Genomic DNA, 19080 nt, shown 5'->3' with positions numbered 1-19080 from the left:
TCGGCTGCTCTTCATTTATGAGCTTGATTCTTATCCTGCTGTGAGCAGCCCCTTTTCACCAACCCAGTAGTGCGTAACTGCCATAAAGTTAGTTTAATTGGTCTCCCAAGGATTCAGTCTGCTTATGGGAAATTACTTTACTACAGGATGGTATAAAGGCAACATGGTGACTCTTAATACTATCGCCTCTTTCAGCGGAGAGAGCATGACTTGCCTGTAGTGCGATGGGTTGTGCTGTGCCATTTCTTCAGAACCATAGTAGCTAAGTACATCTCACAGTATTTTTGATTTGACCTCAGTGAATCTTAAAGCAGGCATCAAGCAGCCCCTCAATTATGACATCCAGTGGTGTTAATCTAACTTTTATTTGCTTAATTATTACTGTTATTAGCAGCATTTTTGTTTCAATAAAAAGTTACCAGATCACCACTTTGATCCATTTCGGAAAACTATGATAATTTCTCAAGAAATTGGTTTCATTCCAGAAGTAGACTATGATGGCAGCTGGATAAATGCTAATAAAACTAGGAGGGTGTTTGTAAAGCAAAATTAAGAATTCTCAAAGGGTAAACTGGTTAGAATGTGTATTCTGTTGAATCTGGCATTTTTTGATTGATAAGAAACACTGCTCGTGTATAGTGATTCCTTGATGACAAGAAGGCAAATATGATAATAAGGATTATCTGAAGGAAAAAATACACTTGAAAACGTCTAATATACAGGGAATGATGAAAGAATGCTATAGCTACCAAAATATAATTGTCAAAGGAGTAAACTGCACATTTGCCTTGAAATTGCTTATAAAATGAAAGGAATGTTTTGTAACTACCAAGACTTCCCAGTTGAGAGTACTTTAATGCTTTTAATACATGTGCATAAAACCACTTTTCATATGACTAAGGAAGATTGGGAAACTAAAAGTTGAAATAGATTGAACAAACTTTACAAGGAATTGTAATCTTGAAAACCTCAGTTCATTTTTTTTTCTACATTAGAGGATACTGCAACAGTCACACAATGTCTTACCTTCGTCTGAACCTTGAAAAAGTAGAAGTATTTTTTCAGCAACTCGGTGTTCTCTGCAATTCAAAGGTTATACTTAAGTTCTAAAAAAAACCCTAGGCTTTTTCAATTAGATCCACAAAATAATTTATTAAGTTCCTCTGCAGATGTGAGTTTATAATTGTAATAAAAAAAAAAAATCCCTTCTCAGTTGCCACCACATTTTGGAAATGCTTGTTTTTCCTTACACAACAAAAGTCCTAATTATTCAGGGCATATAAAACAGGCAGATAGACTCGACAAAATGAAAAATATTTCTACGTACATATTAGAATAATTTTAAAACTTCTAAAATGGCTGAGACAGAATGGGAGGTTTCAAATGACAACAAATTAGGTATCTCTGTACATTTCAAAAAGACAAGATCGTGAAGTGATAGGGTGCTGTAGTTACAAGGTATAAAATACCTATGAATGACAGTAACTCATGATAATGGGGACTGTGACAATAGGTTAAATAAAGCTAGAGCCAAATTATAGAAGACACATTTCGAGGTAAATGAAAACATACTTATATTCACTATTACTAAAAAAAATCATTAGAATAGCATTTCTCTTTAAGAAGAAAACTGCATAAAGAGGAAAATAATAAAGGGAAATTAAGTCACAGGTAAAAGACTAAGATTGTAATAAAAACTATTTGAAGACACTGTCTTGGATCCTCAGAGTACGCATACATCTTCCTTAAAAAGACCCCACCCCAGAGGGCCCACCAGAAGTAGCTGAGCCATATTAGCCAGCACATTGAAGGATGCAATTGGAAGACAGACTCAAGTGTGGAGAACAGAAAAGCACACGACTGTGGAATGTTACCTTTTGGAAGACACAAACGCAACCTAAACAACTGACAGACCTTGAGGAACAATTGCCAAAGGTGTAAAAGATCATTAAAAATGCCAGAAACAGGAAGCCTGCCAGAAAGATAATTGGACTAATATATTTTCAGGGTGTAAAAGGAGTATGTAATGAAAGTAGGGCAATTGCAGGAAAACTAAGCTAGTCATTTGCGGTGATGTTTACTACAGTGGAAACATCTTTTCTTGAGAAGAAAAGGGAGTATTACTCAGAGATTGATAGCTGGAAGCAGTAAGCAACAGTTTTCACAGTGAGAAAGGATACCAGCAATGTCCCCAAGGATCTGTGTGGGAACCGGTGTTATTCAAGGTACTCATACATTATCTGGAAAAAGCTATCAGCAGTGAGGTGATGATACTAATGAATGATACAAACTCATTCAAGATGACTGGATCGAAAGTGAATAGCAATGAACTGTGGAAGACTGTCACAACACAGAGTTGGAAAAATAGTAAATGAAACTCAATGGTAGTAAGTACAAAATAATGATCGTGTTAACCAGTAGTTTTGTGAGCACAGGAACTAATGAAGCCTACTTCTATAACCAGCAGTTGAGTGACATTTTAATTGAATTATATTAAGGCTGTAGTGTGACTTCAGTCTTCATTACACATAAAAGAATCCACAGAGAAAAGCCCCGACTAAGGAGCGAATTCTCTGGTACCTAATGAGACATTAAATCCCGTTGAAACTTTTTTCCTGCAGGTAGGGTGCTTGGGCTGCTCTCTCAGGTCGGTAGTAAGAGGTAGATGTAGAGTGAGCCTTGCCCTCACTGCACACACTCACGGTACCTCCTGTCTGGCTTCCTATTTCTTGAATTCTGGGCTGCCAGCTTTCACAAAACTTACGGAAACTTCAGAGAGCAAAACTTGTTTAATACCACTTGTTTAATTTGCTTGAAATTCAAAAGTGAATGCAAAATTTAAAGGTAATAACAAGGCATTCAAAAAATATTTCGAGAACCAAGATCAATATAATCCCACATCAATCAGCACTGCTGTCAGAAGGAGTAGCTCTTCCTTCCTCTTCCTCTCATCTTCAATTACTGACCCCCTGCATGCTCCACCTTCTCCTGCTTCTTGTCGGTGCAGGTGCACAAACAGCCACTCAGCAAGCTGGATCAGTCTGAAAACTACTCCAGGAAAAAAATGGTTAGTTTTTAACTAGGTTAGTTTGCCTGGTCCCAGTGCAAGATGGGGGCAGAGGTGGCTCTTCTGGCAGCACTGCAGATCTATACCAGGTTAAGTTGAGCATAAAACTGCCTGGATCCTGACAAGTGTACTGCTAAATCTGGTATTCCTCCATCTCTGTCATCTGTGAGGAAATCGTTTCGGGTAGTGAACAGTGGGTCATGCTGTGTACAATTTATACAATTTCTGCTTTCTTTCATGACCTGTCCAGAAAAAAAATAATTAAGGCTACTGCTGTTGCTCTCTGTTTTATACAAGTTGAATAAGAACATTTAACTAGGGTGCAGAATCAACGATCAGTCTCTCCTCCTAGGGCATTTGTCTGAGAAGACCAGTGACTGCAATGAAAGGTCACTGGAAAGGGCTGGAGAGCTCATCCCAGGCAAGCACCCCCTCTGCTAGCCTGAAGACTGACGCTCCTGCTTGCGCCTTCCCTCCCAGCGAGCTTAAAGAATTCTGTACTTTGGCAGTCAAACAGCTTTGACAGCAGAGAGTGAGTACACGCATTAAGAGTAGTCTGTACTGTGGTGGTGGTGAAGTAGTCTTCTGAAATGTCTGACATCGGGGCGTGTTTCTCCTCAGGCCCATATGACTCACAATATGGGAAAACTTCAGTGTAAAGTAAAATTCAGTGAAAACTGCAGGGGACACCCAGGAGGCGGCCACCATCACTGTTTCGAAATAAAAATGTATCCTGTGCTTTGCCAAATGTTGCAAAGACGAATGTGGTGCTTACCTTGATGTATGGTCTGGGTGCTGTGAACCCGGAGTGGAAGGAGGCACCCTGGGCCAGCAGGGAGTAGGCAGCCTTAGCTCCAGTGAGGCACGGCATGCACAAGACATCTTCATCTTTAGCATTTCCTACTGACCGCTCTAACCAGTTTCTGGTTCTGCCTGGTAGTGACTCTTCACGTGTGGGTTTTCTGCTTTGTTTTGTTTGGAGACTTACTGGTGTATTTTTTGCTTGTTGTGGACCCCATTTTAAGGCACCTAAGTCTTCCTGTGCATTGTTTAGGGAGTCTGGACATGAGGCTTGGATAATGAAGTGCTTCAGTCCTTCTGTGAATCTGGGTCATGGCGATTTTGTTTTTCCCCACATACGGAAGAGTGAAATCATGTAACTTTTTAGTAGAAATATTACTGTAATTGAAAATTTATTTTAAGTTTCTAATGTCACTGAATAGGTACAGTTTACGAAAGCCAAAGTCCTTTTCTGCTACATTAAAAAGAATAAACAAAACCCCCAACATAGCTCCATTAGAAACACCCTCAGCACTCTCACTGAATTTAAGAGTGCGTACGCAGAGAATACAGAGCAAACACTTGTGTTCTGCATATTCTCCAGTAATGATCTGAAACACCAATGTCAATAGGCAGGAAGTTTCTTCAAAAGCCAGAGCGCGCCCCACTTTCACCGTAATGCTCTGAAGGCCAATAATGAAAGCCGACACATCGTACAGGATTCCATTCATTAACAGTAATTCCTTAAGACTTAAAACTAATGCATTAATCACGTTAATGATAATCCATTAATGTGAAGAACCTGAAGATAAAAAGGTAGAATCAGGGATATGCTCTGTAGCAAGTGTTACAGTTGTAGGGTAATACTGAATTACAAAACTAGTCTGTAGATCGACTGGAGGATTAACCATGTCAGCAGAGCATATGAAGTGAATACCATGGTTTAGGAGAGCAGAAAATGATGGCATAGAATATTAATGTTTCTACAGAGGGATTGGTTTGCATTGAGAGTGTAATTTGGAAAGGTGACTCTAGATGGCTGCTTCTTGAAATCAGGCCCGAAGTATTTAAGGACCAAAATCATAAATGTTTTATTTAAAGAGTGATACACTTGTTTACGTTGTGGCAGAATGATCCCTATATACTGATCTTGATATCTTTATATCAGAGGGCAGTAATGCCACCACTTTGAACGCTTCCAGTTAATTATCACCAGAACATTTTGATAATGACAGTGTATTTTGCAATATGAACAAAATGGGGAAAAAAAAAAATAGAGACTTTAGAAAAAAAGGCCAAACAAACCCTGGGAGCACTGACTTCAACAAGATCAACAAATATTCAAGCCACATTTAATAACTTTATGAAACTAGTATCAAAGTAAAGAATATATAGTCAAAATACAGAAATAAAGTTCAGTGAGAGGAAACAGCCTGATGAGATCAAACAAAAGTTAAACAGAACAGATTAATATAAACAAGTTAGCTGAAAGGTCGCTTTGCTTTGTGTAGCACTAGTTCAGCAATTCCTTTCCTCAATAACCAACTTAGAAGGAAGAGCTAATCTGGAAAAAAAAAAAAAGATATGCATCACTTTAAAATCCTGCTGTATGTGTAACTTGTGATTGTTTGTAGAAACAGCATCACCCCAATTTGCAACCTGTGTTAATTTCTTATTTAATAAACAGTGGATTTTTTTTGGTAAGAAAACAAAAGTTCAGAATGAAGTATCTGCATTCAGCTTTCCATTACACATACATTTATCTTTCTGTTGGCTATGAATTCTTTTATTTGTGAACTGCAAATGATTAGAATTTGCTTACACTTCCAAATCTTTTGTTTGTCATAGATGCTTCACTTCTAAAAGTGTCTGATGTAGCACTCACTAATTACAGAATTACAAAAGGTAAAATAAGGCTTTCCCTGCTCAGAAATTTGCATTTTTTGGTAAAGGTAACAATATATCAGCTTCACTAACACGCTAATAATAGGCATACATTTAATTTTCTATCACCATCCTCCCAAAGAAAAAAGAAAGACTAAAAGATGTGTGCAATTGGTTTTTGCTTAGTATAAAATTTTCAAATCAGAACTCATTTTGCTATGATAAACACTATGAATTACATATAAACATATGTGGAAAACAATGTGCCAGGCTTTAAAAAAAAAGTTTGATTAGCAGAAGACGATTCTGTAGTGCTATTGTGCACTATCCTGTAAGCCCAGAGATTAAAAAAAAAAAAAGCAAAAAAAATTAACCAAACCAGTTTTGATGCAGGTTTGGCATCAAGTGTACGTTATGATCTTAGACTCAGTATGCTCATTCTATGGTTGAGAAATTTAAAGTACCAGATTTTTCCACATCAGATAGCAGGTAGTTGGTGCATACATTTCAGACAAGAGAACTAGGATTTCTTTAATTTGAGACGGGATCAGTAATCTATTGTTAAAATGTCCAAAGTGTGCGATAATAAGGCAGATTTCTTATTACACCACCTCTTAAGATACTCATTGTTTGATGAAACAAACAAGGTGCTTTAAAACAGCGGAGTAATAGGATACAAACAAGTGCCAGAATGAAGGAAAACTGCTAAAATGGGAACTGCCCTTTCTTTCACAATGAGAAATAAAGAACTTTTGTATCTGGTATTTGAAAGGTTTTTAACAGCTGATATTAAATATCAGCTGATTCCTGAAGTGTTGGCAAGATACCAGGTTTCTGGTACTGGCCATTTCTAATGTTATTTAAATATTCACATCATGCAATAAGCAGTTTCACACACTGCAATGTAATGGAAAATACTTCCTAAACTGAATCAGAACTGAGACCCAAAGCAGAACCAGTAAATAAATATCTCGCATATATGTCAAACTATATTCTTCAAACAAAACCTTACATCTTATCAAAGAAGTCAGAAAGTACTAACAAAAATTATATGCTTTCTACTATAATACTGTTAAATTTTCATGGCTGAGAATGTCCCGTTAATTTTTTCTGCCTTTTTAAATTAGTTGACAAAGTAGAAATTCAAACACAGAAATAAAATGCATATATATGAGAGCACTGGCTCAGCGAGATATCAAATATACAGCATTCTAGTGTCAAAAGTACAGGCAGAAATGTCCAAGATTTCTTGGTGAAAAAGGGGCATTTGAGGAGTAAAAATTCTACTTAACAATCACTCACATTTTAACAGTGCATTAATTATAACAAAAGCTGGATGATAAGTGAGCAACAGAGTCATAATGTTCAGTGTTCATAGCAGAATTTTATCCTCTGCTCATTTAAATGAGGTTGGAAACATATACTCATGTATGTGAAACTTTAAGTAGCTAGTTTTCTCAATTTTTCAGGATTCTTGCAAGAGGCAAAGTTGTGACATTGAACTGAGTTGGATGATAGTACAAGGTGGCGTTGATAGAAGTCTTCCTTTCGATGCTGTGCCTCTGGCTTGTCAAAGGATGATTAGTCCTACAATCTTGTTTGAGCTATTCTTTTGCCTCTAGGAAAAGGGTTTCTTGAGGATACAGTTTTACCTCCAGTAATGATTTATTTGGATCCAGCTGGGTCACCTGTAAAGACAGGAACAAGAAGATATGTGTAAGTAGACTTTTTTGAACTGTTTATCTTCACAGGGCAGATTTTCACTGGGGAGATTTTTGAGTGCCTCCATCAGTGATAACTGAAGTTGTGAGTATGAATTCCCAAGATGCAGATTAAGAAATATAAATTGTATTTTGTGTGTTGTTGTTATTATTATTTTGTAATAACAATAAACAGAATAATAATAAACAGAATCCATGACATTAATTCCAAGAAGGTCTGGTTTTCTACCATAAACCAATGCGTGAATATAACTGTTTTTGACAAAGTTAAGATCTTTTGGAAGGATTACTAGAACACATGAGTTAAGATGAAAAAGAAAACTGTAGTCCCAGATAAGTATCCTAAAATTTCAACCAAACTGATGGTGCAAGCAGCAAGGCCAATCCAACACGATCTCCCCATTGAAAGGGGAAATTTATTCTGCCTTTATTTTCCTACTCCCTTTCTTGCTCCAAGTCACATGGTGAAGCACCTAACCTTCACTCACTTTGATGCTTATCAGCCACCTCAGCGAACCTAGGCTGGGAGAAAACTGTCCACTTCTATTTGGTTATTTTTCTGTCATGCTAGTGAGTTTAACCGGTGAACACACAAGTCCAGTCAACACCAAATCCAGTGCAAGGTAAGTAGCAAAAGCACTAAGCAGTAAGTAGAAGGGAGGAAGCAGGGCCCTCCTCCTTTCGTTGGGAGTGAGATGCTGAATCGGCTCACCATATGGTGAAACTGCATCTCAACCCACTATTGAAGTGTGTACTTATTATGCATGTGTATGTATAGATATGCATTATAAGTACTATGTGTCTATATATCATTTATGTAGACAGTTACATGTGTACATTTGTATTATAGGATTGTTCCCTGGAACCCTGACTCCTTGTTGGATATGTAAAGGTATCTAGGCAATCACTCGTGCAGGTGAGCATACAGGAGAATTCCAGTGAGAGTTAAATGCCATGCAATTTGGAAAATAATGGTACAGGCACTATCTGCACCATTATTGCCCAAATTCTTCAGCATTTGGATCTCAGCACCAAACCCTGCAAGCTGCTCAACATCCTGAGCAATCCTATCCCACTACCAACTTTCACTGAAGGCACATAAGCAATTCTCAGTTTATAGTCAGCAAGAAACTTTTGTGTTGGGGATTCTATTTAGAAGCTAGACGGCTGCCTATAGGATCTCTTTTATGAAAATAAAATTTAATTGTAAATATTACATAATATAATTATTTGTACAGACAAAATAATGACGACAAGGGTCCTAGTGTCCTTCAGACATTCAGGTTTACATGCCAACGCTGTGACATCCTTCAGAAGACCACTGCAAAGCTTCATACAGAAAGATGAACACTAGTTCTTTTAATCTTATGTCTTCTGAAATATTTTACATCTCCTGAAACTTATTTTCCCTGCTAATTCTGTTTTAGTTTATTTTGCTATGTGAGCCCACTAGTTATCAGAAGTTTGCTTGTGAATAATATATTATTAGTCTTATGCTATAGGTATAAATGCAAACGCATACCGATAAACATTTTTTCCAAAGTTAAATGTTTTATCTATGATCATCTCATGCCACTGCTTTCTAAAATTATTTTTTGAAAACATTGTGTGAAGCACGCCAAATACTATGAATTAATAAGAAACGCTAAATGTATTGTTTTCTTAAAAGCATAACTTACTAATCCTGTTACCAATTAACAAAACCAGTATTGCTCCTCTTTCTCTCCCACCTAACTAAATCAGGCAAGTTTAAAATATATTTGTATTTCCATTGTTTTATTGGACAATTACAGAAAATTCATTATTTAAACAAATATTAAAAGCTTATCATGTCCCAAGTCCATTGAAATCAATGTAATTTCACCTCTCTGACTGCAACAGAATTTAAAAAAAACCCAGAATTTAAAAAAAAAAAAAAAACCAGATGCATTATTTTGATTCCCAAAGCAGGAACATATTTTCTTAAACTTCATGTACCATGGGGAGCTATTGCTAAATGTCTGAAGAGAAAAATAATTTATAAAAACCAGACTCAATTTTAGATTCCTATTATCTACAGTCCAATTATGCATTCCTGCACAGATGCTGCTTGAATTATTGAAAGGTTATTATCTTAGAAAGCAAACCTGTTATGTAAAAAACAGCCAAAGTAGTGCATTTAAGTTTGTGATTACAGAAGTATGCTAATTAAGTATCTTGTTGCATTTTTTAATGTTTTGGTATTCTGCTACAGTCCATTATTGCACATAGACACAGAAAGCGAGGTAAATAGGGGTCTCTGCAATTCACAGCACGTGAAGTATTGTGCACCTGAGAAGCAACTTTCCTTCTTTTCAGTTCAAGCCAGTATCTAATTAGACCTCTCTATTTTCAAAGCCTGCAACCTTTTTTTTGCAAGAAAACCTAGGAAAGACAGAACAAGTCTCTTCTACATTTGGAAAAAAAAATCTGAAAAGCAAGCCTAGCCAATGAACACAATCTTCCAGAGTGTAACCATATGGAAACCTATTACTCACTTCAGTGTAATTCAAGATACATATCGTAGTCTAAATGCTAAGGTTTGCAAACTTCAAGTACCTTAAATAACAAAAACGCATGATGTCCCTTCCTCAATCTCTTCATACTTAGAAGGTTAGCTAAAAGCATTGTGGAGTACCTGCAGCAAAAGGACTGTGCAGCTTTTCACCATAATTTCAGTGTGCTGCTTAATTCACTGAGGGACAGCAGAGTTTGCAAATGTTTACACCATTACCCAATTAACTAACAATATGGCTCCTACATCTGTCAACAAACAAAGCTGTTGTTGCTTTGTTTTAGCTCCTTGGCATTTTCTGTTCATATGGGTCGCCATTGTACTTAATTATCACACCATAACCCTTCTGCAGCTTCTACTTTGTTATTTGTGGTTTGTAAATATGTTGTTTACTACGAAGAATAGAAGCCTTATTAGTGAACACACCTCCTACCAAAAGAAATGGTTTCTCTTGTAAATATATGAAATATAAGACCTAAGATGCTTTGTAACTTACAATATTTTAAAAACAGAATTAGAAACCAAAGAGTGATATACAATAGAGATCAAAGGACCCTGGAAGAGCTGTAGCCCACGAACGTGTGTCCGATGTAGTGTTTTAATGAATTTTATTCACTTAAATAAATTTACGTGGATTATTTCATAATGCAAAGTATTAAAATACCTTCGTATTTAAATCTGTGTACCTTGTTTCATTACCATTAGGATAAATTCTGGAGTCCACTTCAGTGCTGACAACCCTTTGCTCTGATGTCATTGCATGGCGCTCTTTTCAAAACAGCCCTGCGCGTTATGTAAGTTACATTGTCCAAAACCTTTACACCTTTATTATTAAAGATTTTTTGTATGTTGTTGGCAATTACACAGGAAATCATTTAAGTATGTGTTTATACACTGAATCTGATTTGATCCTGTTGAACTCAATGAGATTACATAGGTACCCATGTGGTGAAATCAACGCTTTCTTGATTAAGGTTGCAAAATTCACGAAATTAAGCATTCAGCATTTGTTAAAGGCCTAAACAAATGCTAAAAGCATAGAGTTTCTCTATATTTTCAAGTCCTACAATATCTGACTTTCTACCAGTCGCATGCATTCTAAGAGTCCACTCACATGTCAAATGGTGATACCAGCTGATGAGGTAAATGTATTTTTTAAATATATTTTGTGGTTTTGCTAGGTAAGTGCTTTATAATGAAATGTAAACTAAATCCCCTTAAAAAGAGGCTGTAAGCTGTTCCAAATTTACATAGTGAGGAGGGTGGCAGAGGAAGGACACAATGTTCAGATGCTAAGAGAGTGTAACTCAAGTGACAGCAAAATTACTAATATTCAAGCTCACAGAATTCTGTAGAATAAGATGCACGCGCATTCAGGGCTGTCCCAAAGCCAAAGCAGGTAGTGCCCCGGGAGTCTTCATCTTCAGGCAAATGACCTTCTGTGCAAACCTTAACACTCCCCTCTTCAGGGAAGACTCTTTCTAGCAACATGACCAGAGGGTGGTTACAGGACCTTATTCCTATCAGTGTGAGATCTTGCCATTGAGCTGTGAAATGTTTCATTTTCACTGAAATAGGTTTAAGTCGGTAAAATAGGACTTTGCTTGCAACTATGGATACACTTTCACAGGACCTTAGGCTTTGGTGCGCTGGAGCCAAGACTTCATCTTTTAACGAAAAGAGCTTCGTTACATAACTGACATGGTTTGGTGCACAGGAAATTTATTATTTTAACAGGCTTTTGTTTAAATGAATTCTGGGGTAATTATATCAAGTAAGCATTAGCTAGCTGGTTTCTGCAGCACTTGGAAGTTTGAATGATTTCAGATGCGCAAAACCAAAAGATAGTAATGTTAACTATTGTAATTCTCCTGTAAGAATAAGTAGCTACTTACACTTTATTCTGAATAAATTCCTCGGGTTTTTTAATGACCCAATAATGAAAATTAATACTAGTTTAAATATTTTAATACATTTTTGTAGCAAAGTCTTTTTTCTTCTAGAACAATTTTTGTATTATTTCTATCTTCACCTTTGCTGACCTATCTGTTCTATTACACATTCACACCCTGAACAGCTGTACTTTTACCATTTCAAAGGTGTGGTTCCTTACCCTCCCTAACTCTGCAGGGAAAAGATAAATACAAAAAAATGGCTTAATGCCCAGGAAGGTCATTTAAAAGTAAAGAATCGAATACACAATTATTATGACACTTACACAAGCAGTAAATATCACACCCTTCACCTTTCTCTACACCCTAGGACAAGGATCTGATTCCTGAGTAGCACAGCCTCTATACCACTTACACACGCATGAATACATTTAATGAATCTAACGGACAAAGAGTTCTTTTACTCTCTTTCCTAATCCTCCTAAAGTATAAATGCAATAGAAATTACTTAAAGGCACACCTGGTAAAGTACCAGATCTGTTTAAAAAACTATATTTTCAGAATGACACACAAACAAATACAGTGAATCCTTTCTACCTATTGAAATATCTACCGGTTATACAGATAATATGCTCAACTGGAGCAACAAACAAAAGTAGGGTTACTTTATAGAAATATATGCAATTAGATCTCGTTTAGTTGAATAAACTTGGAGATAATTTACATCTGAATTGAAGAAAGCCGTCACAAATAAGGAAAAATATGTCATAGTAAAAGACTCCTAGTCTCATTCTAAGTACAAAGCTTTAATCCAGATATGTCACGCTCTTATTATTTCTCTGAAGAGATTTTCTCCAAACAGTATTTTAGATTAAGCATATTTTAAAAATACATTTACTAAGCAAAGTAACAGAAAATTGTGGTTATATCCTCTACTTTGAGCATGCTTTTCACTTTCTTAGAAAAGCCGTGCAGCTCTCTGAGATACCCGAGATGCCACCAATCTTTACATAGTGTAAATTTTCATTGACTTAACATAATTTATATCAGAAAAGAATCTGCTGCATAGATTTTAATCAGTGAAGCCTTATAAACCTGACTTGCACTACTTGTCTTTTTAGACAGTAAATGAAGATGGCAACTGTGTTCTCCTCTGTTTTATAAAATACTAAGCATAATGGCAGGACAGTGTAAGTAATAAGGATAAGCCCAAACCCAGTGTTGCTATATTTGTATAGTGACACCTGGACTATCTGGTGCTTTTTAAAACATTATGAATTCACGATTCTACATGAAAATTTGATTTTTTAAATTGGGAAAAATACCTCATGTTTGTGGAACAAGCTTAAAAACCCACAAACACTAATCATTCTTGCACCAAAACTAAATACAATCCCAGGTGTTAATTACATTTAAAAAAATATCAGATTTTTACCCAAATCCTATGACTTTTTAACAGTGGGTTGTAGAAGAAATATATAAATAGAGTTTATCTACCTTCCGATAAAAGACGTTAGGAAATGCTGTGTACAGCAGTTCCACTTGGGTAGCTCTGAGGTAGTTCTGTGCTTCTCTTTAGCCCAAGATCAGAAATTTTGTTTAGTGATCAGTACTACCCCAAAATATGGCCAAAGTACATCCAGTTACTAACAGGACTGAATATCTGTTTTGTATTTATTTCTAAGAATTAATGTCACTGAAAAGTCACTACAAAATGGCTGCATCTTCCTCTAGCCTTTCAAACAGCTCATTCTCAATGGCAAAATAACAAATACACTTTTTCGTCTTGGCAGGAGAAGTGAAAACAAAAGTATTTCAATTCATTAGAGTCTCTTTCAATAATATGACTTTTGTTGATGTGGTATTGATGGTGTTAAAGTATTACACAAGTTGCCTTATACACTGACAGCAAGAAGTCGAAGTTAGTGTCAGTCAGAGGAGTTATCCGCAGGTACTGAACAAGATGATGCCGGTCTCCACAGTGCCAGCAATTCCAAAACTGGAAGACTTCAGATTTTGCGGGAGGAGGAAGGTGCTGTAAAGCTCTTCTCAGATTTTCTGCTTTCCTCCCTTCCTTCTTTCTGGTTTGTAATCTTTGATCTATTTAGGAAAAAGAGAAGCCGACAGAATACCCTGGAACGTGTCTTTTTCTGACAAAGGACCCGCGGGCTGAAGAGCTCCATCACCCGCTCCTTCACACTATTTACTTTCAGTTTTCTTGCTGAGTAGAGAAAAGGTTTAAGTACTGGCATTTACAGATGAGAACATTTCTATGTTAAGCATCCTTTCTGCTGTGCCAAGGAACAAAACAGTCCGTTCCTGGTGGGCACTGCTGCCAGTGTGCTTATACTGAACTAAAAATTATTCATGTATTTAATTATTTTAAAATGTGCTAGCTACAGAGAAGAAAGATCATGTCCCCAGAAATACTATAGCTTTCACTGTGGATATTGATGAAGAGCTGAAAGGAAGCAAACAGCCACATCTTCTGGAAGTCTGAAAACATATAAATACATTTAGCGCTCCAAATGAACTGCAAGAACTTTGCTTTGCATACATCCCAAAAGGGAATGGACGTGAACACAGTCACTCACAGCAGAATGACCCAGGATTGGATTCATGTGCACTTAATTATAACTGCATGGCAAAACAATCCAAAAGGATTTTTATCACAAGTTCAAAGGATTAAGATGTTCAGATACCACAATGATATCTACAGTATAACATTGTGATTGGTAGATAGGTAAATAGAATGAAAAGCGCGCCTAGGACTGCTTTGGTGATTTAGTCTGATGTATTACTTATGCAATTACCAAACCAGCAGGAGATCATTAAATTTTCTGGTAACCAGACACAGCATTCTTAGTATCATACTATTACAAAGGCTCTTTATTGGTATTTTATCATTACATTTTCTTCCTACGAGGGGAAAAAATACCACAGAAAATTGACATTAAGCATAAATTCTGGGGTAAAAGTACAAAATATCTTAACCCCAGTTTACGCTGGATAGTGCCATATGCAACAGCAAAGCTCTGCGGCTTAACTAAGGCATCTTCCTGTGAACAATAACGCGCCTCCCCTGAAATAAATGTTTTGTACAATGGGGCAGTGCTGAATAAAAGAACACTTTTGGTCAGAGGGATGTGCTTGGGTGGAATATATTAATCACATGGTTGGCATTAGTTATTGGGTTAACTAATGAGGATGACTCAACTGAGAGTTCACATACCGCACTGAGTATTCAGTGTGGTGGTGAATGCTTGCTTACTTTAGTGAGTCTTAAGTAAAATAGCTCATCTGAAATGCACACCTATTTCCTGAAATTGGTTAAACATTCCCCGTATTCAAACAGAGTTTTTGTAAGAGATCAGAAACTATATTGACCTATAGAATGTAATTCTATTTCTTTTTAGAATAAGCTTAGATCTACGAGATGAGGAAGACATTCCTTCCATCTCCTTTCAGTGACTTGATACATGAAGGGCTTTAATCTTTCTCTTTGGATATCATCGTTACTTATGCAAAGACACCAGGTCGGAAAGGACAGATCAAGTCTGTCTGTCTTGGAAGAAACATTATGAAAAATCTTTCTGTAATACTAACAGAATTTTTGACTACCTATATGGAAATTTTATTTCCACAAAAGTAAACACATTTCAAGAAGCAAAATCAACTCAATATTCTTTAAAGTACTGCCATTGACTTCAGTAGGGCACGAATATTACCTACTCCCTTTGTAGGTGCTGACCGAAAGACTGTGATACTATTCTTTGTGAGTAACAAACTTGCTAAAAGTAATAAAACCTAGGGGTGGCAAATGCTTCAGCCTTCTGGCTGCAATGATACGTGGTCCATTCCTCTTGCACTCAAGGTTAATCAGTCCAATCGTTCTACTGTTACAAGTCATCAGGAAGAACGACCAGAAATCATGCTTCTAAAAGAGGCATGGGAATATGCTAGTCTGGTGTGGCCAATTTGCTTAGGCAACTTCTCAGTGTCTTAACTAAACTAAACATAACTGCTTGAATAAATAAAATAACAACATATCCTGAAAGGAGAGGAAAGACAAGGGCAGGTAGTATTGACTGAAGGACAGTTGTAAATGACGAGAGGAGGGACATCTACCTTTGTAGGTGGCTGTGGCCTTGTGTAAACTAGATCAGAGCTGATAAACACATGCCACCATCAGATCTATATTGACCTGAAAAACTAAGTTATGTGAATTAAAACAGATGAGTACTATTTTATGTAGTAGGAAATACAAATATCAGTTACTGAAATGACTGGAAAAATTACATGGATCACATGTTAAATTTTCCCTGAACTTACAAAAACATTCTCAAATTTTTTGAACATATCAGAAAAATATTTCATTCATCTGAAATCCTTGTTTGCCATAAGACAGATATTCAAGCTACTTTCCCGATTTATGTGAAGTTACTAAAAGTGCTATTTGGTATAACCATGACACTGCATGAATCCTTTCTCATGATAACATCTTTCTTCCATCTTTCTATCAAGATGATGATTAGGGGAAAGAATGTTAAAAGCCAGAGATGGTTGTGGACATGTAACACTTTCATGAACTAGTTAAAGCGTTTAAACACCACCTAATGAGTTTAAAAGTAGGTTATTTGAAGGAAGTAGTGTGCACGGGGTGAAATGCAGAATAATCCTTACAAAGAATGGCTTCTAGAACTGATACACAAAATTGCCAAACTACCTGGCATAGCAGTATGGGCATCATGCTCTTACATTACCTTTCCGAGAACATGAGAGGATGGTTACCTGCTCAGATGACTGTGTGTGCTGAGTGCTGCAGCTAAACTTACTATCCTGTGGTGTTGGTTTCACCACTGTGGGCGTCAAAGAGGATTACTCCTGCCAGAGCACAGGCATGAATGATCACATTTGTGTTTGGAGGAGTATCTTCCTCTATACTCCCATATAATATTATGAATTGTCTGGCCCTAAATTTACTGAAATCCTGATCATGCCTAATTTAAATTGGCATGCAATTTGAGTTAAATTTATTTTCTGCCCTTTCAAGGGAGACAGATTTTTTTGGTTTCTGTTTATTTAAACTGCTGTTGAAATTGGTTAATTAAAAGGATTTAAAAAATCTTAATACTCTAAACAGAGCAAACTGGTTCTGAATTATTAAGCAACATTTAGATGCATTTAAATAACCTTAAGTGACTTAACTGCCACCTGATCCTAAGCTGTGGCTCAGAAAAATAAAATGTGAAATACTGTAGAAGTCTTGGCTTACCAGGGCTTCCAGATACAGTAAATAAAGAGCTTAAGTCTCTAATACCGTTTCTGCAAAAGGCATACTCTCAAATACATAACTAATGCTCCACCTTAAGGAGAAACGAGCAGAAGAAATTGTAGATTGCAATTTTGATTTTTCAGAAGAGATTAATAAATTCAGTCTTTGAAAAATAGTCTTTCAAAAGAGAGAGCATGCCAGGACCTCCCTTTCTGACAGATACCATAAAACGTTCATGAACATATCATTAACGCCAGTAGAGTGGCTGAAGCCCAGTTTGGGTAAATTTGTCCTGCACATTCCTCCTATAGTTTCAGCTAGACATGGTACACCTTCAGCTTCTTGCCTGAAGTGTGGTGAAATGCCCAGTCCGTGAGATGGTAAAGAGTTTAAAAGACTTCTGCAGATCTCCACCACAGAAGGAAGTGAGGAACTGATCATCTGGGAAGTCTCCAGGGTCCTGGGAGAAGGTGGATCTTGCAGCTGGCAGACTGAGAGGACTACTGAAATTAGTGCTTGGGAAGGCTTTTGAGAGAAAGGGACTTAGGAGAAATACTGAATGAGAAGGTTGACTGAGCATGCTAATATGCTTAGGGTAAGCTCTTTTTGTTATAGTTAAATGCATTTTGAAGATTAGAGCAATTCTTGGAAGAAAAGGAACTATAATTCTAAAATCAGCACATACATTTAAATAGCACATACACATCTGCTTCCATAAAGCCTTTGCAGGTGCATTTAGGAATAATGCAAAGAACGTATAATACAGCTTTTCACTCTGAAAGATGTGCTTGCCAAACATTTTCAAAGTTAGAGGTACAAGTTACCTGCTGACCCAGGTTCACCCGTGTGATACACACTTGTCGATATGGTATGTAGTGCTGCCTTGGTTAAGGTACTGAGAGAGGAGGTGGTTAATATCTAATTTCAGCGCTAGTAGAAAGAACAACACAGTCGGTGACAAAGACCCAATAACAAGTCACTGCATGTGCTTAACTGCTTTGGAATGTCACTGCTGCTTTAAAATCTACAAGTAGTGTCTGGAAAAGGTTAATCTGTGTATTTACTCATGTGTAGAAGTTTGTATTTACAGTAGGGTTATGATACCAACTTTAAGTTAGCTAAGGATATCTGTGTAAGCAACTGGAACATAGAACTAAGAACTAATGAATTTTTATTTACCAAAGAAGTAAAAATACTTCAACGACACTGTATCAGGACTGATGGCTTTGAAAAGCAGGTAAAAATGCTCTAATAAGTTTATTACAAGAAAATGCTGATTTGGTTGAAGATAATCTCCTAATTTCATAAGACAGAAACACTTTTGGGGGTGTGTACATTATTGTAATACAGATTAGGTTAGTAGAAAAAAATACTAACTTGAGAAGACATGTTTTCATCTTATTGCAGCAAAATTCCAGCAAAGTAATTCTGATACTTTCAAACATATTTTTTCAAAAATGTTACGTATAGTTTAAATACAAACAGACATTTTAAATGCTATTGTTTTCTGGAGTACAAGCATCCCAAGTGCTCTGTTCCTGTTGCACAGATTTCAATGGATGTTTGTGATACATATCGTATAGCAGAAGGGTCTTGACAACTTACACTGTATTTTTAAGAGACTATATACCACGAAGCCTAAGGCAATGAATATATACTTTTACCGTATTTCCAAGGCATTCATCAATGACGACTTTTTTTTTTTTACATCTCTCTACGGAGTTGCACACTTCCAACTTTTCAAACCTGGGGAACATGGCAGATGTCATTTATAGTTCTCAGTGGTTAGCAAACCCCTGGGGATTATTTTTTGTCTGTTGTAGCTCTGGTGGTCACAATGGCAACCGGATTCATACACAGCCACTGAGTCAATCGGCATGAATCATTTATGTGACTCCGCATACATGGCATTATTAGGTTGGAATCAT

The 19080-nt window shown here is 36.7% G+C and overlaps 1 protein-coding gene across 6 annotated transcripts in view; it reads right to left on the bottom strand.

Annotated features, from left to right (window-relative positions):
* Positions 1 to 5185: 5185 nt before the first annotated feature.
* The window catches only part of FAF1 (Fas associated factor 1), a 174585-nt gene continuing 160690 nt past the window's right edge, over positions 5186 to 19080 (bottom strand). For all 6 annotated transcript variants that reach the window (XM_075155797.1, XM_075155795.1, XM_075155793.1 and 3 more), the window contains one exon: positions 5186 to 7419. In XM_075155797.1, the coding sequence (XP_075011898.1) occupies positions 7336 to 7419 (84 nt within the window). In that variant the 3' untranslated portion in view covers positions 5186 to 7335. The remainder of the gene's footprint in view (positions 7420 to 19080) is intronic.

Source organism: Calonectris borealis, chromosome 8, assembly GCF_964195595.1.
Source record: "Calonectris borealis chromosome 8, bCalBor7.hap1.2, whole genome shotgun sequence".
Classification (NCBI taxonomy): Eukaryota; Metazoa; Chordata; class Aves; order Procellariiformes; family Procellariidae; genus Calonectris; species Calonectris borealis.
The sequence above is the reverse complement of the archived record's forward strand: the minus strand, read 5'-3'. Positions and strand labels throughout refer to the sequence as shown.